The following is a 17,031-nucleotide window of genomic DNA, read 5'->3' as shown; positions in this document are numbered from 1 at the left end:
AGAGGCCAATGCTCCAGGTTAGCCTGATTGACAGGGTGGGCAGGCTAATGAGGGAGTCAGGAGACCAGGGGGGTCCCATTCTCCATGTGAGCTGGAACTGCCTGGGACAGAGTGGGGCCAGCCGGAGCTAAGTAGAGAGCAGGAGCCCAAGCTGAGCTGGAGAGCAGGGCTACGCCAGCCAGAGGACCAGAGAAGCAGCCCAGGAAATACATCTGTGCTGAGAGAAGAGCCACAGAAGCAGCCCTGTGCTGGGAGGAGAACTGCAGCAACCAGAGCCAGAGGGGCCAGAAAAAGCAGCCCAGAGGGCTGGAGCCAGAGCAGCAGCAGTGCTGAGGCAGAGTGGAGCTGAGACTGGAGCAGTCCAGAGCCAGGTGCGGTGAGCAGCTGGGGAGAGGGACGGGGACAGCAGGCAGCAGGCCCAGTGCAGGGAGATGCCCCCAGCCAAGAGCCTTGCAGGCCAGACGTGGAGGGGGATCGTAACCCTGACGGGGGGGCTGATGCTGAGAAAAAGGGTCCTGTTAGCTAGAGCCTGAATGCATGTGGCCACCGCCAGAGCAAGTGACTGACTGGCAGCATCCCTGCAGCACAGTCAGGGCTTGAGATGGAGGCCTGGAATGTGTGAAGAACAGACTGTGAACTTCCCTTACATTCCAGAGATGCTGGTTGTGATGTCCCTGTACCACAGAGCAGGGTTATGCATTTTCTTTTTACCTTTCCCATTTTTTCCTTATTTTTAAAAATAGATTGCTGTTTAATAAATTGTATTTGCTTTGAACTATATGTAATGATCCAGGGCCAGGGAAGTGTCCAGTGCGGAGAGAGCACCCCGGAGTGGGGACACCCTAGCCCCTGCCCTAAGTGACCATGACAAAGTTGGGGGTCAAGCCCCCAGGAATCCTGGGCCCAGATTTGTTGGGGTTTCGAGGACTCTGTCACACCCGAGAGTGGAAGGGGAGCCCTTTTGCTAGCTCATTGCATTGGGGTAGTGTATAAGCCAGGGAAGTTCCCCACAATAGCAGGACCAGTCCCCTGCTTACACTTACATGAAATTTAAGGTTATCAGTCTAAAATCCGCTACTGGAATCCTAATGATTTGGCCATCCACTCTCCTTGAAAGTGGCATCAGACCTGAAACCAGCAATAGCAAGCCCTGGGGTGAAATCCTGGCCACACAAATGTCAAGGGCAAAACGCCCATTGCTTTCCGTGGGGCTCGAATTTCCGTGGGGCTTTGAGGGATTGTAAATTGGGGCCTGACCCCGTTGGAAACCTGCCCATTGCTGATAGAGAGGGCCGTGTGAGGAACTCAGGTCAGGTAAGAACATCCCGCTCAAGCTGGGGCATGGGACCAAACTGTGTGTCTACCTCGGGACCCCTCCCAAACAACCCACGCTCCAGCCTGAGCGGGGAAAGGCGCCAGCATTTGCCCCTCTCCTCCTACAACCCTGCGGTGACGGGAAGTTGCCCTCAGTGCAAGCTCCCCTTTGCCCTGGATTCCTCACGGTCCCGTCACTGTGACACCACAATGAGGCCGGCAGGGGCAGGGTGCTGGCGCCGGCCCCGGCCGCAGCCTCCGCACCTGAGCTGGGAGTGGCTGAGGGAGGTGGGGGGCGGTTGCCGGTGCAGCCGGGATGAGGCTGTGAGGAGACGCTGCGCCCAGCACTCGGTGAGAGCCCGGCGGCATGGGGGAGCCCGTGATGGTACCAGCCCGGGAGCCCTGCCGCGCAGGTCAGTCACACCCGCCCGGGGGCTGTAGCTTGGGAGCGGGGCGCAGTGAAGGGCCGAGAGGGGCTGGGTTGTCTCTGGCTGGTGGCCCGGGGAGGAGGGCGCGCCCGGGTGGCACTGGCCTGAGGGAGGGCAGAGGGGCGCCCTGAGCGGGCAGATGGCTGGGGAGGCGGCGGGCGGGCTGTCTCGGGAGAGAGCAGCCTGTGGGGAGGCGATGGGGAGAAGAGCGCGGACAGCCAGGAAGAGGCGCTGCTGGGCGGAGTGGGGCCCGCCCTGGGATCTGTATCTCCACAGCAGTAGCGTACTGATGCTGGTGCGACTTTCCCGGAACAGAGCAGCCAGCAAATGAAGTGGGGCGGATTGAGAAAGATCCTGCCTCTACATTCAGTAAGCAAGCAAGGCATACCACTATAAACACTTTGAGTGATACAGCCTGTGCCCACAGGAGTTACTGGTGCAAAAACTGTGCGTGGAGAAATCAAGAGTAGCTAATTTGAGGCTTACCTCTCAGCTGTTTTTGCAGTAGTCACATAATTTAAACAAGTATCAGAGGGGTAGCCGTGTTAGTCTGAATCTGTAAAAAGCAACAGAGGGTCCTGTGGCACCTTTGAGACTAACAGAAGTATTGGGAGCATAAGCTTTCGTGGGTAAGAACCTCACTTCTTGCATCTGAAGAAGTGAGGTTCTTACCCACGAAAGCTTATGCTCCCAATACTTCTGTTAGTCTCAAAGGTGCCACAGGACCCTCTGTTGCTTTTTACATAATTTAAATAGATTCTCCTCAGTGTACACACACACACACACCAGTAGTTAGCACAGAGAGAGAAGTAGTTAGCACCCTAGGTCTCTGATCCTGAGTGGGACTTTTGGTTGCTGCTGCAATACAATCATAAATACATTAAAGTGAAGTTCTTCCCTAGAAGATGACTGTAAGAATGTCACTTTCACAAATCTGCTCTCTGTGTATTAAAGCACCAAGAGGGTGACATTGTCTATTGGCTCAATTGACATGAGATTGGGTGAAAGTAGCCACTGATACAGTACAATTTCTACAAATATAGAACATATAACTTTATTTAATATCTTAGGGCCTGATCTTACTATCCTTGGACCAAACTCCCAAAACTTCTGGAGGAGAGAATTATTTTACTGAACTAAAATATACTTAATAGGCTCTGCTGTATTGGGCAGTAACTTAGTATCTGGATAAAGCTGACCAAGTCAAGGGTATTCTGCTCCTTTCTCATCTCACCCTTGAAGTTGCCATTTTAAAAAAATGTATAAAAGTTAGCCCATTACAAGATGGCAACATCAGTGTTTCATTATATCAGAGCTGCAGGTGTTTAGTATGGAGAGAAGGATCTTGTACTGATACTGCCATAGAATGTTAGGCCACACCATCTCTGAGGGAAAGTTGGAACTATTTTTGGAAGCTCTTTAAAATTTCCAGGCGGGGCTTTGTACTCTTCATAAACACTACAGTATTTCAGCCTTATTCCCTGAACAAATGTTTTTTTAAACTGGCTTTTTAGCTTCAACTTTTCTTCCTATTAAAAAAAGAATAGTTCTATTTGCCCTGCAATGTGCAAATATTATAAATCCTCCACCCCCCCCCCTTTTTTTTTTTACATAAAACAAGATGGTAAAGGAAAGAGTTGCATCACTTTTCTTGATCAAAGCTCAAGTAATGTTGAGTGGTTCCAACTGAATTGTGTCAACCAAAGTGAAAATTGCCAGAATTCATGGCCCTTGTCACTAAGGGAGAAATAAAATGGGGGGAGAGCAGAAAGATGACTTCACAGAGGATCCATCTCACCAAAGGTTGAACTGTGTAAGAATACTAATTTGAGGGTCCTGTGATATCTGCACAGTGAAATGAGTGAGGACTTGTGCTGTGAAAAGCTTAGATGGATTTCTTTGCATATTTGAAGGTGACCTGTAAAGTTGCAGGAGAAGAGGGAAATTGGGTTTGTACCCTACTTTTTCCATGATGTGTAAAAAGAGGCTTGCAAGATGTGTAGCAATGATTTAAAAATAATAAAACAACCTTAAAAGTATCAGAAATGCCAATCCATACTTCTCTTCTTTTAGGAGAACATATTGGATGACCCAGGGGTATGACTACACTAGAGCTGGAAGGCATGAATTCGATCTCGAGGAGATATACCTAGGCTCACTGTGATCAAGCTAGTATGCCAAAAACCGAGCACAGCTGAAGTATCTGCAGCAGGAGGAGCTCGCTGCCCTGAGTTCATACCTATCTGAGATGCTAGGCGTGTACTTGGGGTGGCTAGCCTCACCCACCACTCATGCCACTGCAGCTGCACTCAATGGGCTTAAATTGCAGCAAGGGCAGTTTCAGGTTGGACATTAGAAAAAGCTTCCTAAATGTATGTAAATTAAGCACTGGAACAAAATACCTAAAGAGGTTGTGGAAATCTGTCTTTGAAGGTTTTTAAGAATAGGTTAGCCAAACATCTGACAGGGATGGTCTAGAGAATATTTAGTGTCTTAGTCCTGCCTCAGTGCAGGGGCCTGGATTAGATGAGCTATGGAGGTTCCTTCCAGTCCTACATTTCTATGATTCTATGCAGTTACACAATTTTACAACTTGTCAAATCTGTAAGACCAGACAATAGAAAACCAGACACTATTACGTAGAAAGAACATGTTAGGGTCAGGGTAACAGTAATAAAGTAGGAGAAGATGTATTTGAATGGGAGTAGAACACTGGGGAGGGAAGGGAAAAGAGGACAAGATTAGTGGAATGGAGGTCTGGCATTTTTTAACTATTAGATACATTTGGATTTAAAAAAATGTTGAAAAAGTATTGGGTCTACAGTGATAAGATATTCTTTGTTTGGTTGCTAACTCAGACAGGTTCAAATACCACTGTTCTATTCTTGGGCATAAGCTCACTCTTCCATTTTATGTAAAATCATGTGCTTGGTGATCATTGCAGCCCTCAAGAACCAGATTCTTTCTGGTGGAGTTAAACACAGATTAGCAGGTAGACCTGGGATATATAACCTGGGATATGATTTTCAGTTGAGGTTTGGCTGCTGAAGCCAAGCACCATTTTATTTTTTGTGGCTGCCTCTTTCCACAGCTTTCTGACAGTTGAAAAGTTGTCTAGCATATGCATCAGGGTTCCTCTTTCTTTGTTACAGTGCCAGCAAAGATCAGAGGATAAAGTCTTTCTTGTGCAACCTCTGTGGCATCCAGTACATTTTGAATAAAAATCTTTTGCTGTGTCAAGCATAGCTGGAGATTCACACAGACATTTTTAATATGTGGAATAAAAAGTGAGAAATAGTACAGAAATTTTTTTTTAAATGCCTCAGTTCTTCAAACGATTGCATGTATCCATTATGTGTGCATGTCTCATGGAGCAGTGCTGGAGAGTTTTCCCTAGTAATACCTATAGGGTCGCTATGCCTGCACCCTAATGTTCCTGGTGTTCTGAGCCAAGGGAATAAAAGGGCAGAGCTGTTCTGCCCATCCTTCAGTTCCTTCTTACCATCAGTGGTCAGAGCATGCTGTGAGGTCATTCCTTCTGTGACTATACCATTACAGTTTGTTGTTGCTAGTAGTACTTAGAAAGAAAAGGGGGTCCAAGGACCCAAAATGAATAAAACTTTCTTCCTACCTTCCTATTGTTCTGATTGTCAGTAATCAGTGGACTTCAGGCTCTGCCCAGCAGGGGAGCCTATCCCAAAGTCCCTTGGTTTCAAACCCTGCTCCAGGTGTCACAGGCTGATGCCTGTGAGTGACCCTCACTCCCACTGCTTGAAGTGGCTGGGTGAGGGTCATGTCATGCATAAGTGTTTGATTTGTAGGGGCTTCAAGACAAGAACTAAGGAGCAAAACGAAGAACACCTCAGGTACATCTTCAAGGAGGTTTGGCATCAGAACCCCCTCAGTCAGTTAGAGTTCCTCTTCCTCCATAAGGCTACAACCTGTGAAGAAACTGATTGGCCTCTTGGTAGAGTCCTCACTGAGCATTCAGACTGATAGTGCTTTGCTGAGGCCATCACATGTGATGTACATGTTGGCTTCCACACTGGGGCCTGCTGTACTGACAGCAATTTCAGGTCTGGTAGCATTTCCATTGTGCCTGCTGCCAACTCAGAGACCAATGGTAACTATTCCAACTCAGTGCATGGTACTGATAGCCAAGAACTCCCTGATGTTGGTGCCAGTACTGCAATAAGTCACAGTCCTAATCTCTGATGATGACACTCTATACCATTCCACTTGGGCCTTTGGAGTAATCCTACTCCTTCTCAGGGTTTGATGTGGGTGTGATGCTGGCAGACCAGGTGCCAGTTCATGCCAAGGCCCCTAGGCCTCATCTGAACACTGGCCAATACATAGCTGGAAACCAGTCTGACTCACCTGTGTGTTAGTATTATTAAAATAAGCATTAGATTTATAAAAATAGGTTTGATATTTACAAAATGCTTGTAGGATGCTGCATATATTCATCTTATTTAATATATGTACCCAGGTCATAAGATTATATTAAGTGTTAGAGGTTTACAATGCAAATGGTATAACTTTCCAAACAGGAAAGCAGCATTAATTAATGTAAAGACTGGCTTTCTAGAGAAGGTGTTAGGCCTTGCACACAAAAAGGTTCATTGAAGTGAAATGAGACATTGTGAAACAAAGAACACTTTGTTGATTGCTCCCCCCACAACCATGTAAAAGACATGCATGAGGACTCATCCCATCATCTTGAACTCTGCGGGGAGGGAATAAAAATCCCTGTTAAGAAGAAACTGGGTCTCTATACTGCTTGGACTTGGAGCGGGCAAGGTTTTTAAGTATAAGTAAGGGATCCCCAGCTGCTTAGCCGGAGTTAGCCCTAAAGGACATATAGCAGGATAAGGGTGTCTGAGACCCATTTTGGACCTTTGAATCTTGAACAAGTACATGAAGCAGCTATGGTTCTGTACGGTTTCCCTCACAACTGTTATCCCTTTGTTAGATCCGGGGAGATTGGAATGCTGCCCTCGACTTGAGGGATGTGTATTTCCATGTGAAAAGCAACAGAGGGTCCTGTGGCACCTTTGAGACTAACAGAAGTACTGGGAGCATAAGCTTTCGTGGGTCAGAACCTCACTTCTTCAGATGCAAGTGTGAATAGTGATCATCACTATTTCCATGTGATGATCCACCTAAGCCACAGAACCTTCCTAAAGTTTGTTGGACAATGAGACCATTTCCAGCTGACAGTTCTACTCTCTGGCCTATCATCCACACAGAGGGTTTTTGCCAATTGCGTGGCAGCCCACTTCTGCCACTGGTACACGCTTGCTGATGTGGGGTCACTCCCGTCAGCAGATGGAGGAAATTATCCAAACATGGTCTATTTACATGCTTAGGACTGGAGGCGAACAAAGAGAAATTGATCTTTGCACCTCATAGAGAAAATAATTTATTGGGGCAGTCCTGAATTCAACCTTAACCAGGGCTTTTCTAGTGCTACCAAGGTTACTATCTATACAAGGCCTCTGTGCTTCCTTCAAGGGACATCCCCAAACGTCAGTGAAGAACTGCCTCGGGATCCTGGGGCATATGGCAGTGTGCACTTATGGGACTCCTTGTCTGTATGCCAGGCTGCATCCCAGAGGGTTATGGATGTGGCTCAAGTTGGTGTAGCCCCTCAGGTACATCACCTGGACAGACTAGTATGTATCCAAGACATACATCCCTGAATTAGTGGATGAACCAAGACAGTGTTTGCAGGTGGGATCCCCTTCTCCCCACCCTTTCCCTCATGACTTTGGTAGCAGAGGCTTCAGTCATGGAGTGGGAAGTGTATCTGAGAGATCTGCAAGCTCAAGTCTTGTCCACTCAGGAGGCTGGGCTGTATATAAACATTTTAGAGTTACTGGCAATCACCACAGTGCACCATCAGTTTCTGTCTCATGTGCAGGGCAGAACTATCCAGGTACTTCCTGGATACCAATAGGACAGCAATGTTCTGTGCCAACAAGTTGGGGAGAGAGCAGGGGTGCCAGCAGGCAGTCAGGCTTTGGCACTTCTGCATCTGGAATTCCCTGACTCTCATCAGACCTACTGGTAGTTCAAAATTGATTAGTGGACCTGCTGAGCAGGTTGCTCAGCTTGGATCATGAACGGTGTCTCAACATGGCTATTCAAAGATCAGTACTTCAGGTAGGGGGGAGCCCCAAGAGTGGACTTATTTGCAAACCCGTTAGAATAGGAAATACCCTCTTTTCTATTCTAGGGCAGCCATAACCCCAAATCCATCTTGGAAACGTTTCTCTTCCTCTGAGATAGGAGCCTGTTCTATGCCTACCATTCAGCGTTGCTGATTCCCAAGAGCATTTTTAAGCTGAAGCAAGAGGAAGGCAAAATGATATTAATTGCACCAGCATGGGCAAGGCAGCCATAGTTAGGCCACACCCTAAATTTCTCTCCAAAGTAGCATCAGATTTCCACCTCAACCAGTCAGTATATTACCAGTCTTCTTTCCAAAGCCACATGGCTATAAAGATTAACAAAAGCTCCACACTTTGGATGTTCACTGAGCCACTGGCCACTTATCTAGATAGAATAGCCCTTTTGGGTCATTTCACAGCTGCTTGTCTCCTAAGTAGAAAGAATGATAGGGAATCCTGGAACAGCACAATGACTATCCATGTGGATCACCAGCAGTAATGTCATGTGCTTACAATATGAAGGGCATCGCACCTCCTGAAAAGCACTCTGTACTTTCAGCCATTGTACTTTCAGCCATAGCACACTCAGCCACCACAGTGTTTGTGAGATATGTCCCTGTTGTGAACATCTGCAGAGTGGCACTATGGTCTTCAGTGTATGCTTGTGCTAAACATTATGCGTTTACCACCGCATCAAGAGAAGAAGCAACTGTAGGGAAAGCAGTCCTGTAGTCCCTCTTCTGATGAGACTCCTAGCCCCATTTCTATTGGAAACTGCTTGGGAGCCATCTGTTGTGACGGACATATGCAATCACTCGAAGAATTAAAAATGGTTACTCACCTCTCCATAATTGTTTTCTTTGAGATGAGTTGCATATATCCATTACATGACCCACACACCTTCTCCAATGCATCAGAGTCTTTCATCTAAGAGTCTGGTAGGAAGGTACTGAGGGATGGGCAAAGTGGCTCTGCCCCTTTCTACCTTCAGGTTTGATAACAAGGGACACCAACGCACAGGCATAGCCGCCCCTATGGGTACTGCTAGGGAAAACCTCTGGCACCAGTGCACAAGACATGCACACATGTAGTGTAATGGACAAATGCAACACATTCCTAGGAACAACAGTTGAGAGGTGAGAAACCATTTCTTCTTCAACTTTGTTCCACTTTTTTTTCCTGCCCTCCTTTGTTCTTTTGTAGTAGTTTTAACAGTTTCCTACTTTGATTTGACCAGCTTGGATGTGCAGTGCTTACTGAGGCTGTGCTTCCCTTTACTGATAAAGAATGCCACTTCTGCTGATTGATATCAACCCACAGACTCTATTAAAAATGTTCTGACTTTTTTTACCTCCCAGCTGATTACTGTCTTTTTTTTTTTCTTAATTCAAAATAAAGAGCATTCTTTTTCAATGGCTTTTACTTTTTTCCATACAGCGTGTTCAAAGCTGTGGATCAAAATCCAGACAGCAAAAGGACCTGCCCAGCAGCCTTTGTTGGTTAGATACTGTATGTAGTTGTGAAACTGAATATTAAGAACCCAATCCTGAAAACCAGTGGTTTTCAACTTTTTTTCATTTGTGGACCACTAAAAATTTTTGAATGGAAGTGTGGACCCCTTTGGAAATCTTAGACATAGTCTGCAGACTCCCAGGGGTCTGTGAACCACAGGTTGAAAAACACTGTTGTAAACACTAATACTCAATGCTCAGCTTTACATGTGAGTGCCCACATGTGTAAGCGTCTATAGGATTGGGATCTAAATTTGTATTCACTTCTCACAATGGCACTAAACCTTTAGTCTTGCATTGTTTTATGATTAAGTCATCACTTTCAACTTAACTAATATAAACATTACCTGTATCTGAATAAACAGATATTGGCAGTATACCTGACCTGTACAAAGTACAATAAACAATTGTACGTGGCAGTTAGCAGTCCATTTCCTGTATGTACAGGAAAAGGGTTGAAGAATGGATGAAAGGATAGAGGAATAGGAAAAGAAACTTTTGTATGTGAGCAAATGAGGCCCCTCTCCTGAGTTATCTACCTCTTTCTCACCTTACAGGGATTTTTAAAGTTTTATTAAAAAAAGTATCTATCCTGTTATTTTCACTTAGTCTATTTCTACATTTGTTGTTTTTTAAACTTGTTTTTTTTTTTTAAAATCATGTTAATATCAGCACAAGTAAGTCATGTTATAATTAGCTCTAGCAAGCAATCTTACAAGCTGTAACATTCTTTTCCAATGGCTGAATTTTGATTTGTTGCCTGTAAGATGATGGAATATATTTTGTTTCTTTCCAAATTTCCTCTCTTACTTGTGATGTTATTCTAGTTTGATTTCCTTTTCCCATTTAGGCAAGTTAGGCATCAAACTGGTCATGTAAATCTAAAATCCTGTTTTTTGAACATAGGATTGTTAAATAACATTAATAAGGCTATTTTAATATGTTTAAACTCTACCAGCTTCTAAACAACAAGCAAATCTGATATACAAACTTCTGTTCAATCAATTTTAAAATTAAATAGTTAAATCCATAGACTTTCAGGTTGGTTGGCTTAAAAGAAAAAAAAATCCTGATCTAGCCCAATTTGATGTTATGGTTCAAAAGGAGGGAAATGCTATTAATGATTCATAGTTTAAGGACAGAAGGGACCATTAGACCATCTAGTCTGGACTGTACATCACAGGGCATTAAATTTCACTCAATCAACCAGTATTGAGCCTGAAGGCTTGTTTGGCTAAAGTATAGCATATATTAGGTTAAAGCATATCTTCCAGAAAGGCATTCAGTCTTGATTAGAAGACATCTAGAGATGTATAATCCACCACTTACTTCCCTTGGTAGTTTGTTCCAATAGTTAATCATCCTCACCGCTAAAAATTTGTGCCAAATTTCTTCTTTTAATTTGTCTGGCTTCATCTTCCAGCCATTGATTTTTGTTGTGTCTTTCTCTTCATGATTAAAGTGACCTTTAGTACCCAGTATTTTCTCCCCATGTAGGTACTTATCGACTATAATCAACTCATTTCTCAACCTTCTTTATGGTAAACAGAACAGAATGAGCTCTTTAAGTCTCTCCTAGTAAGGCATATTGAATCATTTGGGTGGTTCTTTTCTACACCATCTCTAATTTTTCAACCTCCTTTTTAAAACGTGGACACCAGGGCCCAGATCCATAGAAGGACTTAAGCCAGGGGTCAGCAACCTTTCAGAAGTGGTAAGCTGAATCTTCATTTATTCACTCTAATTTAAGGTTTCGCGTGCCAGTAATACATTTTAACGTTTTTAAAAGATCTCTTTCTATAAGTGTATAATATATAACTAAACTACTGTTGTACGTAAAGTAAACAAGGTTTTTTAAATGTTTAAGATGCTTCATTTAAAATTAAATTAAAATGCAGAGCCCCCTGGACTGGTGGACCCAGGCAGTGTGAGTGCCATTGAAAATCAGCTCACGTGCCGCCTTCGGCACGTGTGCCATAGGTTGCCTACCCCTGACTTAAGCATTACAACACTGAGTGTCGCAGCACTTAACTTTTAGACACTTAAAAAAATCACAGGAACAACACGGCAATTCACAAAGCCTGAATTAAGCAGGCAGTCTCCCTATAAGTGAAGGGGGAGCGGCTTGTGCTACCACACTGAAAATAGCTGCGTAAACATTACAGTTTGGGCTCTGAAGCCTACCCTTCTCCCTAGAAGGGATTTGAACAGGGATCTGCCTGTTTTTAGCTTTCCTTATCAATTTTCTGCACTTCATAAATTCTAATTTATATTGATTGCTACCTATTTCTCTTTTTCACCACTTGTTATATCTTGGTTTTTTTATTTCTAATTGCTGCCTTCACTTTGCCACTGAATCTGGATGGGCTTTTAGCCAAAGTTGTTCTCTCTTCATTATGGAATTGTGGCTTTTGGCATCTAATAAACTCTTCTTAAAGAACCCCCAATTTTTATCACATTTTTCTGTCTAATTTTTTTCTCACAATCAGTTTTGCTCATAATTTTCTTCAGCTTTGGGAAAGTAGCCAACTGATAAAATGACATAAATGAATACAATAACAATTGTGCTTTCTTCATCTAATTTAAAAGTTGAGAAGTGGGGAATAAATTGTTTAATTTCATTAAATCATAGTAAATTTTAGGTCTCTTACAAATTAAGCAAAAAGTGTTTCATTATAAACAGTCTAGCATTAATTTAAAGAGAAATGAATTAGCTAGATAACAGCTACTACACATTAGAATTTTATAATAGGATGAGCAAAAGTAATTTTCCATAATTTTGTATGAAAAATAAGGATCCATCAGCATAAAAATATCTCTGTTCTTTTAAAGAGGGATCTGCTAATGATACGCTCTCCTAGTTTAACATCTGCTGGAAGTTTTCAGCAGACTGGAAAATGATTAGTTCCTTGCCAGTATTGAACTATAGTGGATGTTTTTGTTCTTGGTCCTAGAAATAATTCACTGTTTGACATCAGCAAAGCAAAAGTAATATTTCTGTCTTGTATTTGATTTCTGAATGGTCAATAACAGATCAAATTTGAATTCTAATATAGCACTTACGTTAGGTGCACACTAATGTATGATCTTGACAAAGACGATCTGAAAAAAGTACCTTTCTAAAACAATATATAAAGCAAGCAGCTTCTAGGGTGACCAAGAGCACTGAAATAGAGCATGTGATACTCTTGAGCTTGTGTAGTACTGCTGATTCTTAAACCTGCGCAACTGTGGCTGATGCCAGTTTGAAAAGTAGGATTAACAGTTTGAACTAACTTGAGGCTAGTAGGTCAGGTAGTAAATGCTTAAACATTCATTAATATAACATGATTAGCTGAAATCTGAGAGCAATAAGATAACTTAAGGATGAAGTGGCAGCTTAACTCAGAAATTCTTTACTGTTGTCATGAGCTTTAAGTCAAAGCTTGATGCCTGTATTTATTTGTGAGGAGGCATATTGGTGGCAAATGAATATGGCTACTTTTTAAATGTCCAGTAGTGGGGACATTAAAGGAACTAGATGCTATTCAGAGGCCCATTTTAATGAATGTAAAATACTCCTTAAAAGAAGCTTATCAGTTGGATCTGGTAAGATTACTCCATTTGTCTGACTTTTTCCCCTTCAGTTTAATCTTCCTCCTTCCCACTGCCAGCATTAGATCACTAGCTGTGGGTAAAAGAATAGTGATGCATACTGTCACTGAGTCACTAAGAAATCATGACTATATGATGTTTCTTTCCCCAGCCCTCAAAGGACCTTTTGATTTATATAGTAGCACTTCGTTTTTCACACATTTTTAAAAGTAGATCAGAAATCATAACTGCCTTGATATTAATATCTATCTTCACAATTGCTCGCTGGCACATACTGTGATTCCAACTTCCCTTCATACACTTTATGATCTTACAAACTCAACAAAGGTTTGATTTGATAAATGAAAGACATTTTTCATGGTAGTCATTGAGAAGGAATAGTTTTGTAGGGATCCTCCTACACTGACCTAAGTGACTTAATATATTTGGAATGATTAAAAGTTCATTGTTATATGGTATGAAAGTTGTTCATGGGTGGGAAACTAAAGAATCAACTGAAAACTGATACAGATAGATGTCATTCTGTTTGGGTAGGAGTTCTTTTGACAATGGTATATTTCTTTTGAGCCTCTGCTAAAAAGAGAGTTTACTGTCCATTTATAGGTGCTTATACTATGTGCCTTTATACCTAAACAGGGGTGTAGATATTGCTTCAGAATGGGGAGTAACCTGAGACACCCTTCAGTAAGGCCAACACTTATTAAAATTAGCAGTTACACCTGATTACAGGTCAGGAGAGATCATCTGAACATCCACTCAGTGACGGTTCAAATAGGGATTTTTCTTTAATGGATCACAGACACTGTGCATCCTTAACATGTTCAGAGTTTTGTCTCATTATTTCACATTATCCAAAGTACCCAGTGGATGTCAATATTGCTTCTAACAAATACAGCTTGCTGTAAATGAACTGTATTTGGCATTCCAAAAATATTTAAATCTTTAACAAATAAAATGGACTTAGCATCATTGTAAAAAGACAAAGTTATGGACCATGTGTGATTAGTACCTCTCCTTCCATCACTCTGCCACTCCCCGCCGCTCCCGCCCAAAATCCTGACCATTTGTAGTTTTTCTTGTGGCTCTTGTTCCATACATTTACTTGGAAAAAAAATAATAAAAAAACCCACCCCAAAATAAACTGGTGTTAAATTACCAGAAAACAAAATTAAAAAAACAGGGCTATCATTTCAGTCCGGTAGGGTATGTTTACACTGCAATTAGACACCCGCGGCTGGCCCCTGCCATCTGACTTGGGCTCACAGGACTAGGGCTAACAGGCTATTTAATTGAGGTGCAGACAGTCCGGCTCAGACTGCAGCTCTGGCTCTGGGATCCTCCCACCTCGCAGGGTCCTAGAGCCCTAACTGCAGCCCAAGCCTGAACGTCTATAGCACAGTTACACAACTCCTTAGCCTGAGCCCCACGAGCCTGAATCAGCTGGCATAGGCCAGATGCAGGTTTTTAATTGCAGTGTAGACATACCTGTAGTAGTTACCTGTGGAGTCCTCCTTACACCACCTGCTGGAGAACGTGATTGGCCAGCAGCCGCCAGCCCTCCCCCATTCTTTTCCTAAGGGTGGAGCAAGTCAAGCTGCAATTAAACTTTTGTTAGTGGCCTGTTAGTGCCCAATCACCAGGTCACAATTTATTACGATTACTTTTATATATAAAATACCAATATGAGGACTAGATGGTTTTCTAAATGCTGTGTATCATGCTTTCTACATTTGTTTTTGTCGTGCATCTTACAGAGGAAAAGTCTTTTTTTTTTTTTTCCCCCTCACTCTGTTCCCCAGGTGCTGTTCTTTCTTTGGTTTGCCGTGACTCTTATGAAGCATGGTGCCAGATCATCAATGTGTCAGAAACACAGGCCCCTTTCTTTACCTATCCAGTCAACCATTCCAATGAAACAAACCTGAGTGTTTCCACATCTGCGGGAAGCAAATATAGGCTCTATGTGGGTGTGGCCCTGGCAATAAGTTCCAGTATTTTTGTTGGCTCCAGCTTTATACTGAAAAAGAAGGGCCTTCTGCAACTGGCTGACAAGGGAGTCACCAGAGCTGGTAAGAAATGTTTACTTGCTTATCTTTGACAGAAAGAATCAATCTATTTTTTTTTTTATCATAAACCAGCAAGTTCAAGGTTAAAGCCAACTGATGTTTTCAGTAGTTGACTACAGGTAATACTGGATTTAAGAACCTTTAGGGGGATGCAGATGGCAGTGGGTTTTATGTGTATCCAAGGTATTTCTAATGCATCCACCACAATAATATCTAGGCGCCAGATAAAAAGTTCTTTCTCTGCCCCACTCCCAAAAAAGATTTTTGCTGTTTCTTCCCTTTCAGTATGAGTGAGGGAAACACTTGAGTTATGATTATACAGTTATAAAAGTAGGTGTTTGAATACGTGCCTAACTTGTGGATTTGCAGGATGTGGAATTAGAGCAGTCTGAAGAGAACTGAACTCTAGTTTTGTAAATTAAGAGCTATCAGGACAAGTCACTTCAAAACGAATATTAATAAAAACTTACTAGCTAACTTGCTGGCAATATTTTTAACAACTGTGTAGTACAGGAATTATCTCTACAGTAAGAGTGAGTTGGCCCATCAAAGTCAATAGGAATAGAATTAGACTAGTTTGAAGTGCTTTTGAAAATCTCACCATGCTGGTATTAGAATTATCACTTAAATCCTTTTTTGAAGGTTTTGAGTTGGTTTTGGTTTGCTATTTTTCTTTTGTTTGCAATGTTTCCTGCAAAATATAATACCCTACCATTCTTGATGTTCTCAGTATTTGAGGAAAAATGGATTTCCCAATATATAACTTGTTTGTATTTTGGATGAAAAAGCTTTGGATAGCTGTATCAGCTTTACTTTTTATGTAAAAAAACAAGTTTTATGGAACTTTAAGCATGTTCCAGATGCATCTTGGTATAGATAGCTATGTAGGCTCTGATGTAGCAAATAACTTAAACATATGCTTTACTTTAAGCATATGAGTAATCCTAATTAATGAAGTCTTATTATCCCTTCATGCGTCTACTGAAAGTTCATGTTCAAGATACAGGACTTGAAATAATAGAATTTAATATTAAACAATTATATTTTTAAGAATAACTCAAAATTAGGTTTCAGAGTAGCAGCCGTGTTAGTCTGTATCCGCAAAAAGAACAGGAGTACTTGTGGCACCTTAGAGACTAACAAATTTATTAGAGCATAAGCTTTCGTGGACTACAGCCCACTTCTTCGGATGCATAAATTTAACTATTTAAATTTGAATAAGTTTTATAATCTGTAGAATTTGAAATATTTATTACAAATCTGAATTTTGAAGCATGCATCCGAAGAAGTGGGCTGTAGTCCACGAAAGCCCATCTGAAGAAGTGGGCTGTAGTCCACGAAAGCTTATGCTCTAATAAATTTGTTAGTCTCTAAGGTGCCACAAGTACTCCTGTTCTTTTTTTCAAAATTAGGTGTAGCTGACTCTCTCCATATCCCCTACAGACTGAGCATTGCACATGCAAATTTAACTATTTAAATTTGAATAAGTTTTATAATCTGTAGAATTTGAAATATTTATTACAAATCTGAATTTTGAAGCATCATTTTAACTTTTTTTTCTAATATTAAAAATTATTTTTTCAGGACAGGGTGGATATTCTTACTTGAAGGAATGGCTCTGGTGGGCAGGATTACTTTCAAGTGAGTTACAGTAAAAATGTTTCTACCTTTCTCTTCTAAACTACATCTAAAACAGAGCAATGTGTGTAACTTTAAAAGGGGTGTGTGGCAGGGAGGACTAGGTCCGGAGGCCTCTGCTAAAGGCGTCATGCCCTGTATCACCCTGCCCCAGAATAGAGCAGTGAGAAATCCTCCAGGCAGCCTAGAGTGGCTGCAGAAGAGTGGCCAATCAGAGGGGCTGCTGCAGCAACCAATAAGGGGCCAGAAGGGCCCTATATAAGACAAGCAGCAGAGAAGTTCACTTCTCCACTGAGGAGTGAAGACT

General features: G+C 42.3%; 2 protein-coding genes across 14 annotated transcripts in view; one reads left to right on the top strand and one right to left on the bottom strand.

Annotated features, from left to right (window-relative positions):
• CNGA1 (cyclic nucleotide gated channel subunit alpha 1) overlaps positions 1-17,031 on the bottom strand; it is a 122,916-nt gene that overhangs the window by 58,221 nt on the left and 47,664 nt on the right. The gene's annotated exons all lie outside the window — the stretch shown is intronic.
• NIPAL1 (NIPA like domain containing 1) overlaps positions 1,536-17,031 on the top strand; it is a 41,332-nt gene continuing 25,836 nt past the window's right edge. Inside the window, exons 1-3 of the mRNA XM_024101348.3 lie at positions 1,536-1,727; positions 14,823-15,089; positions 16,671-16,727. Of these exons, the coding sequence (XP_023957116.2) occupies positions 1,682-1,727; positions 14,823-15,089; positions 16,671-16,727 (370 nt within the window). The 5' untranslated portion in view covers positions 1,536-1,681. The remainder of the gene's footprint in view (positions 1,728-14,822; positions 15,090-16,670; positions 16,728-17,031) is intronic.

This window comes from Chrysemys picta, chromosome 5 (genome assembly GCF_011386835.1).
Source record: "Chrysemys picta bellii isolate R12L10 chromosome 5, ASM1138683v2, whole genome shotgun sequence".
Lineage (NCBI taxonomy): Eukaryota > Metazoa > Chordata > Testudines > Emydidae > Chrysemys > Chrysemys picta.
The sequence above is the reverse complement of the archived record's forward strand: the minus strand, read 5'-3'. Positions and strand labels throughout refer to the sequence as shown.